We start from the raw sequence: 17,537 nt of genomic DNA, 5'->3' as shown, positions 1-17,537 counted from the left end.
TCTCTCTCTCACACACACACACACACACACAGAGTGAATCCTCCTGGGTATCTCTGTTTTCCTTTTGCCCCTCAGTGAACCTTAGGAATGGCAGAGGAAGATGGATCCCAGGGTTCTGTAGGACTCAAAGACAAAGAGATCTCTATCACCCCAGTTCCTCAGTCTAGACCCCTTGAGTTTCTGGAGTCCCATCAAAGCAGCCAAGGGTTATATATGGACACACTAGTCTGGGTTACAAGGACCCAATAAAAGGGAATGTGATTTTCTTGGCCCTCCAGCGGTCTAGTTCCTTCCTTAAATTGAATCTCTAACCCTTAAATCTTAAATCTGGATTGTCCCTCTTCTCCATCTCAAAGAGTTCCAGGGTCTCCAGTCCCATGAGCAGGAGGCTCAGAATAACTCATGCATCCCCAGCAAAAGAAAACAGAGAATTGAAGCCTAGGATCATGATGTTTCAGCTCAAAAACTCAGCCCAAATCATTTGTACACAGAAAGGGAGAGTCAAAGGGACAGATAAAGTTCACATGGGTATTAGGAGGGATTGAGGCAATACAATCTCTCTTCCCAGTGTCTGTTTGGACAGAAGCAAGCTCCCATCTTTCTTTTTCCACCCTTCATGAGATCTGGAAACTCCAGTGTGAGAAATCCACACTGGAGGTGAAGGTTGGTCTCAAAGACTACCACACCATCTACCAGGGAAAAATAAATGTGCGTGCTTTAATTCTAACTCATGAAAGAGGTCAGTGGTGCAGTGTGGTTGAAGTTGACTTGGGAAGTGGGGGCTCCCTGGCTTCTGAGAAGAGCTGCCCTTCCTCTGACTTCTCATCCCAATCCTTCCCATCTGTCCTGTGGCATTGTCCCCAAATCAGGGCCGCTCAGAAGATTAACGAGCAGAGGGGTGCTGACAAAGCCCAGCTCATACTGGCTTATTCCTTCCACCCTTGCACACTTGATGCCCCCAAAGAGAATTTAGAGGTCTGGGTGGCATAGGCCATCAGAGCTCCTGCCCTTCAGTCATCTCAAGGAGGTAGAAGACCAAGAGGAGAAGGGGAGGGAAGGGGAACTCAACCATAAAATTAACCATGGAACAAAACCTTGGAGACCTGAGGGTACTGGAAGGAGAAATGTCTGGGTCTGGACCCACGGGTGGATTGGCTCAGGGCCCAGCCCAGGTGTTCAGGAAACACAGGCACTTCTGTCCTACATGCACGGCTTCTGTGCCATCAGATGCTCTTGCTCAGAGATAGTTTCTCACCCACTGCTTGTTCGGACTTAACCCATATAAACACAAACACAGGAATCCACACCTTCAGTGGCTGTGTCCTTTGGTAGCTACTGGTCAGAACACAGGATCATCACTTAGTTGTTTATGATGATGATGATGATGTAAAGGAAAGGGACTTAAATTCATCAACTGTTTATATCGGGGGAGGGTCCTGATTTTCTGTGCTCACTCTTTTTTCCAAATCCCTTTTTCAGCTGGCCCAAAGTTATTCAACAAACTAAAGGTACCAAACACAACTTTCAAAAAGTCTCCACTTCTGCTCCCTTCCCCCATCACATCAGAGGTCGTTTGATAAAGCTAATGGCTCCTGGGCACTTCCAGAAAGATAAATCAAAAAAGGTCTCTTCTAATCGCCCCCACCTGCCCCCAGGAGGATCAGAAGAGAATGAAACCTGGTACAAGGTAGGTGTTTAGGGAATAATGACCGTCAGAATTTGAATTCGGGTCTGGAGTTCATATCCACACCTACTGTACACCCTGATCTAGGGTCCACATCTATAAAGCCCAGTGAATTGGGTAGGACCTCACGGGCGAATATGGGAATGATCCAGAGGACACCCCCACAACTTCAGATCCCTGTACAACTGCGACTGATCGCGAGGCACACTGTTAGAACCAGAGGACGCAAGCCAAAGACTCTCCAGAACTAGTTCAGGGACAAAGGGAGGGGCTAGAATATTCTCAGCATAGCTTTTCCCATTCGTGTATCTGAGATAGGGCGGACCCAGGAGGTAAAGTGGATGGTAAGGGAGGGATGGAGGAAGAGGAATTGAGGGGAAGGGCGAGACAGAGACCCAAGTACTTTTTGGCTGATTGGTTGGTGGGGGCCATGTGACCCTGCTTAGCCCATTTCTGATTGGTTGTTTGACCTTTTCCAGGGTTAAAGACCTAGGAACAAAATTAAAAGCTTCCCGGGTTGACTGGGGCACCTTGGCACTTGATTGATCGCCCATCTCCCGCTCCAGGAAGACCCCAAAATCGAGTGCGGGGCGGGCGGGGTGGAAAACCAAGAGTCTCAGGCCCAATTTATATTTTCTTTCTTCCATTTATGTATTTGTCCTACAAAATAGTAAAAAACTGGCCCAGACATTATTTGAGAGGAAGGACGATCTATTATTACTGAGGCAGGAAGAGGGGGTGATATTTAAATGGAACTTTTGAGCCTAAGAAACAGAAAAGGAGATGAGGAAGTCATAGAACCCCCCAAGAGACGCTGTGTAAATCTGTAAAACAGAAACACACACCCCTCTCCACGGGACTGCGCTTTGGCCAGGAGTACGCGAAGGCCGAGTTTGCCTGGGTGTGGGATGGCTAAATTCTTGGTTGAAGACCATTAGACTCGCTCCCTAAAGCCCTGGGGAGCCGGCGGGAGGGGAAGAGTCAAGTTAGAGAGCAAGGAAAACTCCCATCTCCCTGAGGCTTGAATGGAAAGTTTCCAGAAACCCCCCAAATCACAGACTGATGGGGAGGAGAGAATGGAGAGGGCTGATTATGAGAAAGGGAGAAACTGAGAGTTAACTTTTGGAATGGGCTCCTGGGGAGATCCTCTAGGATCCTCACGCTTCCCGGGAAATAAAGGAGTGGGGAGGCCCAATGTTGGTGCGGAACAGGGGTCCCCAGAGGGATGGCATCGGGGAGTTTCCCGCCCCGCCCCCCCCCCAGCCGGCCCCGCCCGGGTCCCGCGCCAGCGCTCCTCACCAAGGCGAGAGCCGGCTAGAGCTGGGCTTGGAGATCGGCTCAGGCGCCCGTGTCTCTGGGTCTCTGTTCCCCTTCACCCTCCCAGAGTGGGCCTGGGCTCTCCGTCTCTGCTTGAGTCCTGCTTCTTCCTCAGCCCCCTTGGGCGGCAGGGGCACACTAACCGCGTCCTACCCCCCGTCCCCCAACAGCACTTCTCCACAGAAGGGCGTCCAGACCCCCTCGCGCCCCAGGGCAGTCCTCCCTTCTCCCTTCTGGGAAGGCGCAGACCTGGCTCGCCCCCGCCGCTCTCCTCTCCTTTCCCTTGGCCTGGACCAGTCGCTCTCCATGGGCCTGCCTTCCGCCCTGATTCGCAATCCCGCCAGATTCAGTTCATTCGGTCGGTCCCTTCAAGGAGGCTGAGTTTCTACATCGTCGCTGTCCTGGCTTAGCTCTGGGTGGCGCATGGGGAGGGGGGTGCCTTGCAGGTGTGGAGGACACGTGCCTCCCGTGCCTGACGCTGGGCTGCTCCTTCCTAGAAACCTTTAGGGAGGCCGAGCTTGAGACTGGCTGAAGAACTCCATGCCCATATTGGGCCCTGATGGCTCCACCACCACCCCCAGGCCACTCTCTCCCCAGAGCTGGGGGGGCTTTCCTGGTCAGCCTAGTAAAGACATTGCCTCCACTCTCCCACCCATTTATTTTATTTTTTTTTAAAGATATTTATTTATTTGACAGAGAGAGACACAGCGAGAGAGGGAACACAAGCAGGGGGAGTGGGAGAGGGAGAAGCAGGCTTCCCGCCGAGCAGGGAGCCCGATGTGGGGCTCGATCCCAGGACCCTGGGATCATGACCCGAGCCGAAGGCAGACGCTTAACGACTGAGCCACCCAGGCGCCCCTCTCCCACCCATTTATACTCCACTCACAGGGGGAACCTCTGGGCCTCTGGGGCCTACTTTTACCTCAGGCAAAGGGCTTGGGAATGCCAGGAAAGACCCCAACAGCTAGAGGGAGGCATGAAACCACACTGGCCCCAGGCGGACTAAGACCCCAGACTACAGACGCTGGGACAGCTGCCCACCAGGCCTGGTGGTGAGGAAAGAGAAAATGCTTTGGGACTCTCTGGGCTCAACCAGCTACCTTTAAGATGCTTCTTTCTGCCATTTCAGGTCGCAGCCTGGGGGCTCAGAAGTCCCAAAGCCTTCCTTCCTGGCCTCCCTCTGCAGCTGCCTGGACTCTGAGCCACTGGCCCAAGGGCTGAACTGGCCCCTCCCTAGGCTGGGGGTGCCCCAGAGGCACTTTGCGCTTGCGCCTACAGTTTGCACACTCTTACAAAACACCAAACACCCAGGGGTCTGCCGCAGTCTTTCTTCCCAGCTGAGGAGGGAGAGGGGCTCAGGGAGACCTGGCAAAGCTCTAAAGAACCCAGGCCTCTCTTTACCGCAGTTGACTTGCAGCTGGAGGGAATAAAGGGCAGGGAAGGGAGGGCTGGTCAGAGGGGACAAGCTCCCCCATCCTCCTACCTCCCAGCGGCTTCTACTCTTCTTCTTCCACCCTAGCCTGGGAATGCCCAGGGAGGCCTTCTTCCCCTCCCCTTAATGAGTGGGAACAGCCTTCTATCACGGGGCAGGGGGATTAGGTAAACGGGAGAAAGGGTCAGAGAGAGAGAAAATTAACTTACAGCGTTCGCCTGGGATTCATTTGCGAAGATGTAACCCCTCACCATCATCCCCAGCGCCGTAATCCCCTCTAACTGCCAGGCCCTCTGTCCTAGCATTAAACCTCACCAGCAGCTGCGTGGCTGGACAGTTAAGATTATATATGATGTAAATATATTGTGGGTTTGTCAGCTCTCCCTACACCATAAAACTTGGTTTAATGACATCACGTGGTCCCCCAAGAGCCACTCACGGGCTTGCCTTCGGGCCATTCACATAAATAACCTCCAAAAGTTTCAAACTCCTAAATTCACATAGAAGCCGTGCGTATTTCTCTAATGCTCAGTTACACTAAAAAGCCCTTGCGCTGCTCCTTTGCCCCACCCCCACACCCCCCTTGCAGGGTGGGGAGGGGGGAGAGGGTGGATCCTTATTTATTTATTTACTTACTTATTTCCATAAGGACCTGTCGCCTTCGAGGTCGTGTTGATATTTTTTCCTCCTATTTTTTTTTCCTCCTCTCTCCTCTAATTGCTCAGAGTGGGTCGTGTCCCCCTCTTCCCACTCCCCCGGGAAGGTAAGTCATGCTTCTTCCCCTTTTTTTTTCTGGCTGCCAGAGGGGGTGGGCTTCAGGGCAAAGTGGGGAAGCAGGCTCCATGGTCTCTGCTGGGGACCCAGAAGCCCCTCCACTAACTTTCCCAGAGCAAAGCCAAATCCTGGTGCTTGGAGATTGCTCCAGGAGGCTGGCCGGTGGGAGAACCCCCTCCCACCCCACCCCCCCACCCCCCCCCGGCTTCAAAGCGGAATCCTCCACTCAGGGAGAAAGCAAGGGTGTGGGGTGTACCTAGCCCCAGCGTCGGGGAGTGCGTCCGAGGCCTTTGGGTAGGTTGCGGCCGCTGAGGCCGGGGAAGCAGAGGCTGCGGCCTGGGGCAGGCCTGCAGACTGACAGGAGGGGCGGGGGCAGGCAGGCGAGGCTGCGTCTACCCAAGCTTGGCCAACTTGAGTCAATCCTCCAGCTCCTCCAGGGAAGAGGCCTTAACACTGCAGGAAGGAGGCGTTCCGTGCCAGGTGGGGCTGGTGTGCCCTGCAGTGCCGGTATGAGCAATTTTGCCCCGGGCCCCGGCCAAGCCCTTGGTTCTACCCCTGGGGCGGTGCGTCCCCTGGGGAGGAGGCTCCAGGCCTCGGCAGCCAAGGATGCTGGAGTGCGTGATGGCGGGCGCCACGGCCTCTTTCTTAGTTAACTGTTACCCACTGGAGACGCCAGTGCTTCTCCACGCTTCACCGCTTGCCCAATAGTTTTACTCAGCATGGAGAAAAAATTAAAATAACTCCCTGAAGAAAATTACACATTTTATTTGAGAGAGAGAGATTGAGGGGAGCCGAGGTGCTGCTAGGTTGGGCAGACTGCTGAGTGCTAGTCAGGGAGAGACGCAACGAGTGCCCTAACCTGGCCTGAGTGCCATTGGAAGGGAAGGGTGTAGCAATGGGCACGGATCAATAAACATTTGTTGAGACCTCCTACGTGCTAAGCACGGGGTGAGGAAAGACTCCTGGGTTTAAAAAAAAAAAAAAAAAAGACAGATGGATAGCTTAGGCAGTGGGATGCAGAGAAGTCAGTCCTTATAATAAATCCAAGGAGCATCAGCATTAATAATCATAAATATTCCCCTTGCCCCTCCCCAGAGTCTCTCTGCTCCCTTTCCCTCTCGGCTGTAAGAGCAGCCTTCTAGCCCAGCTCCTGAACCGCACCCTCCCCCAGTGTGGGGGGCCTAGGCTTGGCTCCAGGAAATCACCTCCGTTGTGGGAGGCGAGAGAGGAAATGCAGTAAAGTTTTATGGACCCTTCCCACATTTGTTTCTCCTATAAAGTACTTCCTCCCCCATCCCATCCCAGGAGCCTGGAGCAGAGCAGAGCGTGGGCCTCAGCCAGCCTCGGCACCACCTGAATTATCTGCCTTTTCCCCTTTCCCTTTAGCCTACCCTCCCCCTCCACACAAAATCCCAGAGACTGAGACAAATGATGGCAAACAGACAGGACTCAGGCACCCGTCTATGCAGCTCCTTTCCCAGCTAATTGTCCTGCATAGCCTCAGGCCCTAGAAGTGGGGGAAACAGTCTGCGCATTTCTTGCCAGGCAGGTACGCTGTAGGCTGCCCTCCTTGCTCCCATCTGCCCCAGGATCTTAAAAAGCTGAGACACACTTCCTCCAACTCCCCCAGACCCCTTTACCAAGCAGTACCAACTCTTTCTGAGGATCCTTCTTGGGACCAAGTGGGCTTCTAGGCTGAGGGCTCAGCCCTCCCTCTATGTCCAGCACGGCCCCTCACCGAGCTCTGGGAGAGATCTTCAGAGTCCGGGGCCGGAGAGTATGAGCGCCACGGAGCCCCCAGGCCCTGCAGATTAGCTCTGGCATGCAGTGGGGGCTGCTTGCCAGTCTAGAGGCCTCAGATCCACCCAGCCAAGGTGGGAATGGGGTGCAGAGGCCGAAAGCCTTGGAGAGCCACAGCATGGGAAAAGCCAGTACAGACTGCCTAGGTGCCCTCCCCTTTCCCCAAAGGCCCATCTGGGAACCAGGGATCTGGAAAGGAGCTCAATTTCACCTCCCTCTTCTCAATCCCTCTAGAAGCTCCTAAAAATTCTTTTTAAAAAGAGGCTGAGAGGCTATGGGCCTCCCCTATACTCCATAGCCCATTTAGACACTTTTACCCAATACATGCGCCAAACAGAGAGGCACCGCTGCATCTTTAGTCCTGATCTCTCTTTGTCTTTATTTGATATGACAAAATATAGTTTCAGGAAAGACCTGGAGTCAATAAATAGTTGGACAACAGCGATGGGGCAGGAGGGCACAGAGAGTCGTGGCAGGGACTAGTGGGCAGCCAGGAACCTCTAGGACTGCTTGCTGGGGTCCAGTGGCAGGGAACCCCATGGTTGAGCTAGCTAGTGGTCTGAGGCAGAGGGGCCTGAGAGGGCATGCAGAGGGCGCAGGCTGGAGAGGTTACCGGGCTTAGGGATGGGTGAGAAGGTTTGGAGAGCCTAGGGCAACCAAGGGGGCCCCAGGCAGACCTTCAGTCATCTCCCCCTTTCATATGCAAATCATTAAAAAACCGAACATGGAGTTTAGTCGCTACAACGAAGCACCCCGAGTCTGGCGCCGGACTCCCCCAAGCATAGCCACTCTCACCAGCTCTCAGCCGCCTGGCCAGCCTAAGCTGGGAACAAAGGACAGGGGAGGCCGGAGGGTGGGGGCGTCCCTGCCGGGCCCACCTTAATTCCCGCAGGCCGCTCTGGGGCTGGGAGCCTGAGAGGCGGCCCAGGCCCGGTTCGTTCAGCACCAGCCCGTCTGCCGCAGCCCTCTGGGGAGCCCCTGCGGAGCTTGCCCTGGCGCCCCCCTCCCCCCCCACCCCGCCGGTGCTGAGCAGAACTGAGGGGAGTCCGCACCGCGCGGACAGCCCCGCAGGAACCTGGGGTCGGTGGGGATGCGGAGTGCCAAGGGAAAGCGCTTTTGTCGGTGAGGCCCCGAGCGGGTGCTGCAGACCCCGCCCTTGCCCCAAAATACAGAGAGAGGACAACCGAAAAGGAAAGGCGCGGGGACCAAAGCGGGCTTGGGGCGCTATCTGCGGGCCTCCCTGCTGCCTCTAAAGAGCCTCTTTGCTTTTCATTTTGGAATCTTTCTTCCACTTCATCCTGCGGTTCTGGAACCAGATCTTGATCTGTCTCTCATTGAGACACAAGTTGTTGGCGATCTCTATGCGCCTGCGGCGAGTGAGGTAGCGATTAAAGTGGAATTCTTTTTCCAGTTCCAGGGTCTGGTAGCGCGTGTAACTGGTTCGGGACCGCTTGCCGTCCGTCTCTGGAATATAAAGCCCCCCAAGCCAGGAAGGGGTGAATAGCGTGCAGCGCCCCAGCGTCCCGACCCCAGCCCAGGCCTCCACCCGCCGCCGGAGGGAGAGGAGGCGAGCAGGGCAGGACAGGCCCAGCGGGCCGCAGGCGGGCCCGGCCCGGCCCAGCCCAGCCTAGCCCAGCCTAGCCCCGGGAGAGGCGCCTCTGCCCTGGCAGGAAACTTTCCGCCGCAGCCTTCACTCAGCAGCCGGAGGGGCCGAGGGGGTGGGGGGGAGAGGGAGACCCAGGCTCGGACCGAACAATAAGCACCCTCGAGATCCGAGCACCGGGGACCCCCCTCCCGCCCCTCCCGAGTCGCTGGAATCCTCCGGAGCGGCCAGCGCCGGCCGAGCCAGCTCCACAGGGGAGGGAGGGAGGGAGCCGCGGGGGGATCCCCGCTCTGGAGCCCCGCGCTCCTCAGCCTTCAGATCCCTCTATTTTTTTAACTCCCTCCCTCTCCCCCAAAAATTGAATATTGCCTTTTATACACGTTTTGTTCCTATGATCCAATTATGTCGTCGTAAATTTGGGCGCACACAGCCTCTAAGCCTTTTAGTGGACAGTTTTACGAGCCATTGATGCCTGGATCGTAAAATTTATGGCCGCAGGTTTTTTTTCTTTATTTGCCCCGCATGGCCTATAAAACCCAGGCGGACCCGAGCGCGCAAAATGAAGTCCTAAAGTTTACCGTGGCTCATGTGCAGTTTGGTCATCCACGGGTAAATCTGTGGCGGGGCCGGTGGCTGGCTCAGTCCGGCGGGCTGCCCTGTCTGCGCCTGCTCCTCTTTGATCTCCCCACTGCTCTTAGCTCGCTCCTCCAGCGCTGGGCGAGCCGCCTTCTGACTGTACATCCCGGGGTTCAGAGGAGCCGCTTCATCTCTGCCCAGAGCGTGTCCCGGAGCGGCCGCGGCGCTGCAGGCGGGGCGGTCGGGGTGAGCCCGGGGGTTGGCAGCCATGTCTACCCCGTGGAGAGAGTTGGAAGGCGCAGGCGGTGGGAAAGTGATGCTTAAGTCCAATCCACCGTAGCAGTACCTGGATGCCTGCACCTCTGAGGCCGATCCATAGTTCCCACAAGTTTGCATGTTATAGGCAGGGATATTGGGGCTCTGCTTATAGAATGAATTGGCTACGTAGGAGCTCATGGCGGGGAGGGCCCAAAAAAAAATTTCTGCACCCTTTTTGATTAAGGGTGATTTGTGACTCTTTGAAGTTGAGGGGTTTTTTGTTCTCCAAAGTGCACAATTTATAGGTGGAGATATCTCTTTCTTTATCCTATGCGCTCTTCCCAAATAAGGGAGCCTTAAATAGAGTCACGTGACTCAAGCGGCCACTCATAAATTTGGCTTGATGACCTCCGGGAGGTTAGTGATGGAAGCCGGCGAAACGCATCTTGATATGTTGGCAAAGCCCAACCAAGGGGGAGAGGGAGTGAGAGAGAAAGAGAGAGAGAAGGGGGAGAAAAAAAAATGGTTCTTGAAATTGGGGGGTAGCCGGGACAACGAGCCCACAGCGACACCTGGTGCCCACTTGGAGGAATTGCAGCCTGGCTTGTCGGCCCGCCTTCAGACCGCTGGATTCTCTACCCTGTAGAGAAGCTGGTTGTTGCTGCAACAAACCCTTGAAATGGCCTTTTAAACTGTATTTAATTTTAAGGAAAGATGAGGTCTTGTTTAGGATACAAAAACTAACGGATAGCCTTGCCTCCCCACCCCCAGAGCCTTTCAATCTTCAAAAATGGCTGAGGAAAGGAGATTTAGGTAGGGGGGCCCCTGGCCAAGTTGGAGATCCCAAGGGATTTACCTCAGGTTCTCTAAACCAAGCTTCGAGGTCCCTCTCCTTGGAGGCCCCAAGGCCCTGCTACTGCTGAGGAGGTGACTGTTAGGTTGGGGAAGTGAACCCAACCCCTGGAGAGGTGGACAGGATGCTCAGAGGAGGAGGGGTCCTGGGTGGACAGAACTAGATAAGGGGGGAGGGTCGGGAAGCTGAAAGTGCTGGGAACTCTGGGATGAGCCTGGAGGTGAGGATCCGGGGGGGAGTTGAGTAGACCTCACCATGCTGGGATCCCAGAGTGGCAACTAGGCAATTGTGTGTGTGTGTGTGTGTGTGTGTGTGTGTGTGTGTGTGTGTAGAACCAGACACAATGGGCTTGGAGGACTGCTCTGCATCCCTGTGTATTCTATGCCAGATACTTGGGATAGAAAATAGATGTTAATTGAGGGCATGGAGAAGCAAGATTGAAGCCTCCACAAATATTATATGAGCAGGGCAGAGGAAAAGGCCTGTTTTGTGCCCTTTTTGGAAAAGGCCTCTGGAACAGGTTTTCAGGGACCTAGATACAGAAGGTCCGCAGGAGAGCAATTTCTGAGCTATTTGGAGGCGTGGAAAGGACCTGGCTGGGGGTGGAGGATGGAGGAGGTGGGCAGGGCAGGCGCCTGGGCAACCTTCACAGCCTGCGGCCAGGGGCTCCGCAGCCATTCGGCCCCTTTCCGAGCCCCCTCCCCTAGCCCCAAGTCTTATTCTTTCCTGCCTGCCTCTCCCCAGGAAATCCCCGCCCCTGCCAGGAGACGCCCCCCTCCAGACCCCCCACCCCACCCCCCCACCCCCGCTGGCGGAGGCGCTGGAGGGGGCGCTGGCGGGGATCTGGAAGGTCTGGAAAACTCTGGCGGATTTTTTCCCTCCGGGAGACCCCCTCACTACCTCACTCCCTAGGTCCACTCAGGTTTCTCTGGCTGGGCTTAAGGAGAGAAGGCCTGAGCTGGGGAAAGGTTAGGGTCTGGCTGAGCTCCTCACCCGCCGAGTTTGAGAGGCGAAGGAGTAAGGAACCAGACTGGGACTGGGGCTGTAAGGAAGAAGGAATTTTGTCCCAGCCCTGTCAGGAGTCCCAGAGCAGGCTCAGTTTCCAGGCTTTCTTTTTCGAGATGTCCTTGAATCGCTCAATCCCTGCGGAAGGGCTCAAATCCCGCGGTCTTCTCTTTCCCCTCGGCTCTCCGCCTCCGCCACGTTTCGCAACAGTCGGCCTGGCGCTGGCTGGGGGCTGCTCACGCGGCGCCCCCCTCCTCACTCCGGGGAGTGGACAGGGGAGACCCTGGTACCTGAAGAATGCTTCTTTTCTGGCCCTTGGGGGCTCGGGGTTCAGAAGCCGAGGACCCCAGACTACCACAGGCAGGAAGAAAGGCCTGTGTGGGGCTGGAAACCAATCCGAGCAACCCAGGCTTCCCGCCCCCCACCCCCAACGAGATCCTATGCGGCCTTTTTTGCGGGGTGAGTGTGTTGCTCCGCTGGGAAGCCCAGAGAGGCCTCCCAGCCCCCCTAGCGCGTTCACCAGGAGACCGGGGAGGCCCCGGCTCTGCGCCGGGCTCCCGGGAAAGACGAGCGCAGGGGGCTGGGGGCTTGCAGGCGGCGGGCAGACGCGGGAGCGCTCGGAGCCTGCTCCAACTTTCACCCCAGGCCGGCGGACGAGCGAATTAACAGAAATCCCGATATAAACTTTTAAAAATAATATCAGTTTTATTAAATATTCGAGAACGGATCCAGAGGTCGGATTTATACAGGAGGGTAACACGAGGGGGATTTTTTAAATTTATTTTTTTCTCCTACTGGCTAAACAAACGTCATTCACTTTTTTTTCTCTCTTTTTGTAATTTTCCCTCTTTTTTTTTCCCCCCCTTTTAAGATGGGAGTGGAACACGGACGGTGCTAAACATAAATATAAATACAGAGACCACAAATACAGCTAAAAATATTCACACAGAAACGGTCACAGTTTGTAATATGCCATAATGACCCCCAGGATTCTTTAAATACAATTTGCCTGGGCTGGGCATTTGCTGGGGCAGAGGGGCCGGGCAGGGGCTGCGGGGAGGCCCTGGGGGTTGCTGTGGGGCCACGACGCGCCCTCCTTGGGCCTACCGCTCTCCGCGGCTGCCAGGCCGGACCCTGAGGCCCCGGAGCGGAGGCCCCGGCCCGGGAGCCGGCTCTCTGCGCAGGGGCGGGGGTGGAGGCGCCGAGGGGGTGGGAGGCCAAGTCCTCATTTGGAGGGAGATCTGTGGAGTCTGAAGCGAGGTTCAGGGACGGAGCCCCCAAGGCCTGGGAGGGGGAAGGGGCCTGCAGACGAGCCGAGAACGAGCTAGCGAGGGAGCAAGGAGGAGGAGGCGCGTGGTCAAAGAGAGTTTGTGCGGTGAGGGAGGGGGTCCAGAGTTGACTTTCAGGTCCATATTTGACTCCCTAATTTTGTTTTAGGGAGTCAAAACACATCAGTTGTGCCAGTGATAAATATAGAGTGTGTGATTAGGAGGGAATTGGGGGGGGGTAGCAAGGGAGAAGGAGAGAGAGGGGTGGCAGGGACAGTCCTGGTCACTCTTTCTGCTTCTCCTCTTCTGTCTCTTCCCGCTTTTCCTCTTTTCCGCCCAGGCTGTCGGCCGCGGCCCCTCCGCCGCCCCCTGAGAGCGTGGACGTGAGATTAGATTCTTTTTTCCACTTCATCCGTCGGTTCTGGAACCAGATTTTGATCTGTCGCTCGGTCAGGCAGAGCGCGTTGGCGATCTCGATGCGCCGGCGCCGCGTTAGGTAGCGGTTGAAGTGAAATTCCTTCTCCAGTTCCAGGGTCTGGTACCGCGAGTAGATCTGGCGACCGCGCCTCCGGTCCGCTCCATAGCCGACCCCTAGAGATCCGGGCACAAAACACACTAAAAACAATCAGCGAGGCATCCTCCGTAGACGATTTAGCCTAGCAAAGTCCTGACCCTCCCAACTTGGCCAGCAGCTCACGGGCCCCCTCGGACCTCAGCCTTCTCCCTTTTGCCCTGCCCCACCCCCACTGGGGGTACAGCCAGGAGCCCAACTTCATTCAGTCCCCCACCATATGTTGGTAGGTGAGTGTCCCAAAGAAAGGGGGGGGCAAGAACCAGGCAGAAAGCTGTAAGTCTAAAAACTGGTTTTTGAAAAATCCCAAACCCTGGGGATGAGGGCCCCATTTCTCAACAACTGGGCTCCCCCACCTCCCCAAGCACCCTAGCTCCTTGGAAACTTCTCCCCACTTCTCTGCCCCCTATTCTCCCTCCTCCCTTCTTCTCAGCCTGACTTGACTTTGGGTGGGCTCCCCCACCCCCTGCCCCCTCCCCTCATACCCTGCCCTGTTCCTGCCCCCTCAGTTTGCCTTGGAGCCCTCCAATCCGTCAGGGGCCGAGGGGGCCAGGCCCCTGCGAGCAAGCGGGAGGCGAGCAGAGGGGGCAGAAGAGGGGGCCCTGTCTCGGCGTCGGCGAGGAGACGAGCGTGATTGTTTTTATGGGGCCATAAAAAACTCTCTCCGCCCGTTCTTCTAGGGAAGCCGGTCATAAAGCCAGTTCAGTTTATTTAATTTATATCTCGGAGCTGTAAAACTCACCACTGTGCGAATTCATTCGCTGCATCCAGGGGTAAATCTGGATACTGGCTTTCTGGTCCTGGGGCGCAGTCCTGCCCTGCTCAGAACTAAAATCCTGAGCGATTGAGGTCTGTGTGTTATGTCCTAAGGTGTTTTGTCTGCAGTTTGAGAGCATGTCTTTCTCCTGGTAAAAGGAATTAGATCCATAGTCATACGGCCCCCGGCTGGAACTGAACACGACATTCTCCTGTGGCGAATAAAAGGGAGTCGAGTAGATCCGGTTCTGGGCAACGGCTGCTCCATAGGTCGAGAAATGCCTCACTGGATCATAGGCGGTGGAATTGAGGGCGACGTTGGGGAGGACGTCCTGGCCCCCGGCGAGGTGGCAGGATAAGGAAGGGTTAGTGAAGTAGGAATTCATCCCTTTGCCTTTACCTGGTCGGGCTATGATTTCTTTAATATTTATTTCTGTCTCCAGTTTGTACTCGGAACTAGATGGTTATAGGGACGGCTCCAATCCAGGACAGACAAAATGACAAAGTCAGCTGACCCCCTTCCAGCCAATCGCAAGCCAGATGTCAAGAAGGGGGAAAAAAAATCGCTTCTGCTTCTGTTGATTCCCTAGTTGAGACTAAGTGTGTGCTTTGAAAGTAAGACTTAGATTTCTTTTAAAAATATATATGTTAGGGAACTGATTTGGAGGTGAAGAAGGGTGAATATGCATTAGCAGGGCCTTGGGGCCCAGGGAAGAAGAGCTGCACTGCTAGGAAATCTCTCAGCCCCTGCTGACTTTGCTGTGCTGTGGCCAGAGCCAGGTCTGGAGAAATCCCTCTATTTTCAATCTGATTTCATTTTTTATATCTCCCCCCCTTCTAAAATTACATCCTGATTTCTCTATGGGAAGAGCCCCTTCCCAGCTCAGGGGGAATCCCCAGAAATCCTACAGGAAATCCTACTTTGACCCTCCATGGAGTGAGTCCTCATCACTAAACCAGTATTTTTCACCCCCAAAAATTAAAAAAAAAAATCAAAAGTAGAAAGAAACTGCATAAAACACGGTGCTCAGAGGAAGGAGAGTGTGGCTGATAGTCTTAGGTGGAAGGGAAATGTAGGGAGCAAGGAGGTCTAAAGGAGTAAGGATGAGACTTCAGGACACAGTGGCAGAGCTGAAGTGGGCAAAGGGGCCATGCATTTGCTTCTTCATCCTCTTAGCCCCCTTCTGCCTCTCAGAACACCCTTTTGGGGGAAACTCTTGCAGCACTTTTGCCTAAAAGGGAAAAATGTATAAAAATACAATAGAAAAGAGAGAGAAAGAAGTAAAAGGTGGGAGAGAGAGAGGAAAAGGAAGAAAGGAAGGAAGAAGAAAGAACTCTGAGAGTCTTTCTAGACACATCAACTCCTGTTTATGTTGGTGAGAATTTATGATTTGGAGCCAGCGAGGCCCGGTGGGGTAATTCACATAGGATCCAGGCAGAAAGAGAAGGCTGGTGGGGCTCTGAAGGACAGTGAGCGTCTGGCAGGCTCAAGCCCCTGCACAAGTCAGAAGCCCCCAGGCCCCTCCGGACTCTGCCCCGCCAAGAGAGGCACCCTGGACCTGAGCTCTGGGGCTTGGGAGATTCCAGCAAAGGGCTCCTGGGGAGCTCTCACTCAAGGGCCAGCCACACCTGGCGGAGCCGGGCCTCTCAGCAACCCCTACCCCCATTTTCTCTCCACATTGGGGCTGAGAAAAAGGAAGAGAAGGTTAGGAAAAGGCAGCTGAGTTCCAGGCTTCTGAGGGAGCCGCAGTGGGCAAACTGAAACAGCGGAAGGTGTGCAGATGGAGTTTTTCTCCTGATTAATCCAAACTTAATTTGATATCGTGACATAGGCTGAAAATGCTTTGAGCTGACAAAGAGGGGGTGGTGGGGCTAGCGAAGGGAGCGGTGGAAGCTCATATTTTCTCCTCACCATTTTGGGGGGGGGCTGACTATAACAAGAACCCGGATGTCTCCGGATTTTATGATCTTTTCCTTCTGTGTAACAAAGCGGAGTAATCAATGGGTAGCAATAAAGCCATAAACGGGACTACGCTGGGAAAAAACTCGTTTATTCATCTTCTGTAACGTTAAGGTTTCCCTGGAGTGTCGCTAGGGGGGAAAAATAAAGTTTCGAACCCAAAAGCAGACAGTGTGGAGGAGCTGGTGGAGACAACATGTTAGCTAATACATGAACCTTGTTAGGGGACTGAAGAGTCTTCCTGCTGGACAATTTGTGTTGGCTTTTAAAAATACAGCCCCAATCCTTCAGAAAGGAGGGAAATTTGTTGGTATTTAAAAGGGTGGGGGAAGACCCCTATCATTGTAAATGTTCCCCCTCTTGGACCATACTTTCTTCTGCTCAAGGAGATAAAAGTGAAAGGGTAGAGGAGGGTTCCAAATTAAGAAAGAAATCTGGAGATGAGTCATCTGGTTAGGGGGTGACATGGCAGGTATATGAACAGAGACACTAGCGTGACTTGCCTTTTGCTCTAGAATCCAGCTGTCCTCCAATTCATGGCATGCCTGGACAGAGGTTTTCAACAGCTGGCTGGGGCTCCAGGCCCCCTGGAGGGCAAGAGGTAGAGCGAGAAAGAACTAGGGGGAGGGGGGGAAGACCCAGGGGGCTGAGCTAAGAAACAAGTCAGCGCACCCCTGGACACAAGTAGCCGCTCTCAGAGTTCCCAGCCTCACTTCTGCCCTAAGGGTAGCGGTGTAACACATAGAACAGGCCGGAAGAGAGAGTAAATTCCCTCTATCCCCCCCCATTTCAGAGAGATTGCTAGAGGGATAAATCATGTCAGTAATATTTCCTTCAAGATATTAAATGTTGCAATGTACAACAAATTGAATGATGGAAGATAGGATGTCTTAATGAGGTTTCACTTTCAATGAGTGTTGATTTTCTATGCATTTTTAGATCTCTTTTGGGGGGGGTGGGGAAAGGAAGGATCTTAGGAGAAAGAAGGGGCTTCTGGGGAAGCATGTGCTGCAGCCCCCCAGCAAGGATGCCTGGGTTTCCTTGAGTCCCTCCTAAACAAAGTCTGGAGGGGAAAGGGGCCCCCAAATTGGGGAGAGTCTCCTTTGGGGCCTGAAAGTAGTGGGCGCGGGGGTGGGCGACCTGAGGAGCAGAATGTAAGTCTCAGCCCCGGAAAGTTAAGTGTTTTATTACGTCCCTAAACAGAGGGCAGAGACTGAAAGGTCTCGCCGATTTATAATGAACAGAAACCAGCTGCTGGGGGAAAAAGGCAGAAATGCTGGAAGGGGGAGAGAAGGGGAAGCAGAAATACAAATAAATTCCCCCACTGCTTAAAGATTTTTGGCAAAATTAATTTCCATCATACTCTCCCCCATCACCTTCCATTCCTGAAAAAAAGAAGCCTCCTTCTTTCAGTCAGATCTTTAATTATGCAGCTGAAATTTGCTGGAAGGATTCGCTCCAAGGGGGGAGAGCAGGTCAGATGAGCCCGATCTTCCCTCCATTGGATTATATTTTCCTTTTCTCATTTTATGTTAATTTTATTTTTTTTGGCGAAAGAACGAGTGTCTATGGGGGGATAGCTGGGACTTGGGTTTTTCTAAATATATTTATATTTTCCGGTTAAATTTGTCTGAAAACAATTATGGAAACTCATCAGCAGAAGCAAGAACAGATGTTTTA

At 54.1% G+C, this 17,537-nt stretch overlaps 2 protein-coding genes and 1 long non-coding RNA gene across 4 annotated transcripts in view; 1 reads left to right on the top strand and 2 right to left on the bottom strand.

Moving 5' to 3' along the window:
• Positions 1 to 6,646: 6,646 nt before the first annotated feature.
• Positions 6,647 to 11,016, bottom strand: HOXC5 (homeobox C5). Its single transcript, XM_006728700.2, has 2 exons — positions 9,189 to 11,016; positions 6,647 to 8,471 (listed from the first exon to the last, which is right to left on the bottom strand). The coding sequence occupies exons 1-2, from the start codon at positions 9,640 to 9,642 to the stop codon at positions 8,257 to 8,259; spliced, it is 669 nt and encodes a 222-aa protein (XP_006728763.1). The 5' UTR covers positions 9,643 to 11,016; the 3' UTR covers positions 6,647 to 8,256.
• A 413-nt stretch (positions 11,017 to 11,429) lies between these two features.
• LOC145721801 (uncharacterized) overlaps positions 11,430 to 17,537 on the top strand; it is a 7,208-nt gene continuing 1,100 nt past the window's right edge. The window contains exon 1 of the long non-coding RNA XR_014145714.1: positions 11,430 to 11,761. This is a non-coding gene — a long non-coding RNA (uncharacterized LOC145721801). The remainder of the gene's footprint in view (positions 11,762 to 17,537) is intronic.
• Positions 11,988 to 17,531, bottom strand: HOXC6 (homeobox C6). 2 transcript variants are annotated; one of them, XM_081821764.1, is made up of 2 exons: positions 13,884 to 17,531; positions 11,988 to 13,185 (listed from the first exon to the last, which is right to left on the bottom strand). In XM_081821764.1, exons 1-2 carry the CDS (start codon positions 14,281 to 14,283, stop codon positions 12,854 to 12,856), a joined length of 732 nt encoding a protein of 243 aa, XP_081677890.1. In that variant the 5' UTR covers positions 14,284 to 17,531; the 3' UTR covers positions 11,988 to 12,853. The 2 variants fall into 2 exon arrangements, with proteins under 2 accessions (XP_081677890.1, XP_006728764.1); XM_006728701.3 differs by having other exon boundaries at positions 11,988 to 13,161.

Source organism: Leptonychotes weddellii, chromosome 5 (genome assembly GCF_054177405.1).
Source record: "Leptonychotes weddellii isolate Sample4059 chromosome 5, ASM5417740v2, whole genome shotgun sequence".
In the NCBI taxonomy this organism is placed as follows: Eukaryota; Metazoa; Chordata; class Mammalia; order Carnivora; family Phocidae; genus Leptonychotes; species Leptonychotes weddellii.
Note: the sequence above shows the minus strand (reverse complement) of the source record. Positions and strands in the feature narration are given on the sequence as shown.

Bases quoted from the DNA above. Each gene is read 5' to 3' on its own strand.
- HOXC6 (XM_081821764.1), bottom strand. From the start codon at position 14,283: ATGAATTCCTACTTCACTAACCCTTCCTTATCCTGCCACCTCGCCGGG. The intron at 13,186-13,883 runs GTGAGTTTTACA...GATTGTTTTTAG, and splicing joins GCGAATGAATTCGCACAGTG to TGTGTTTTGTGCCCGGATCT.
- HOXC5 (XM_006728700.2), bottom strand. From the start codon at position 9,642: ATGAGCTCCTACGTAGCCAATTCATTCTATAAGCAGAGCCCCAATATC. The intron at 8,472-9,188 runs GTAAACTTTAGG...TTTATATTCCAG, and splicing joins CAAACTGCACATGAGCCACG to AGACGGACGGCAAGCGGTCC.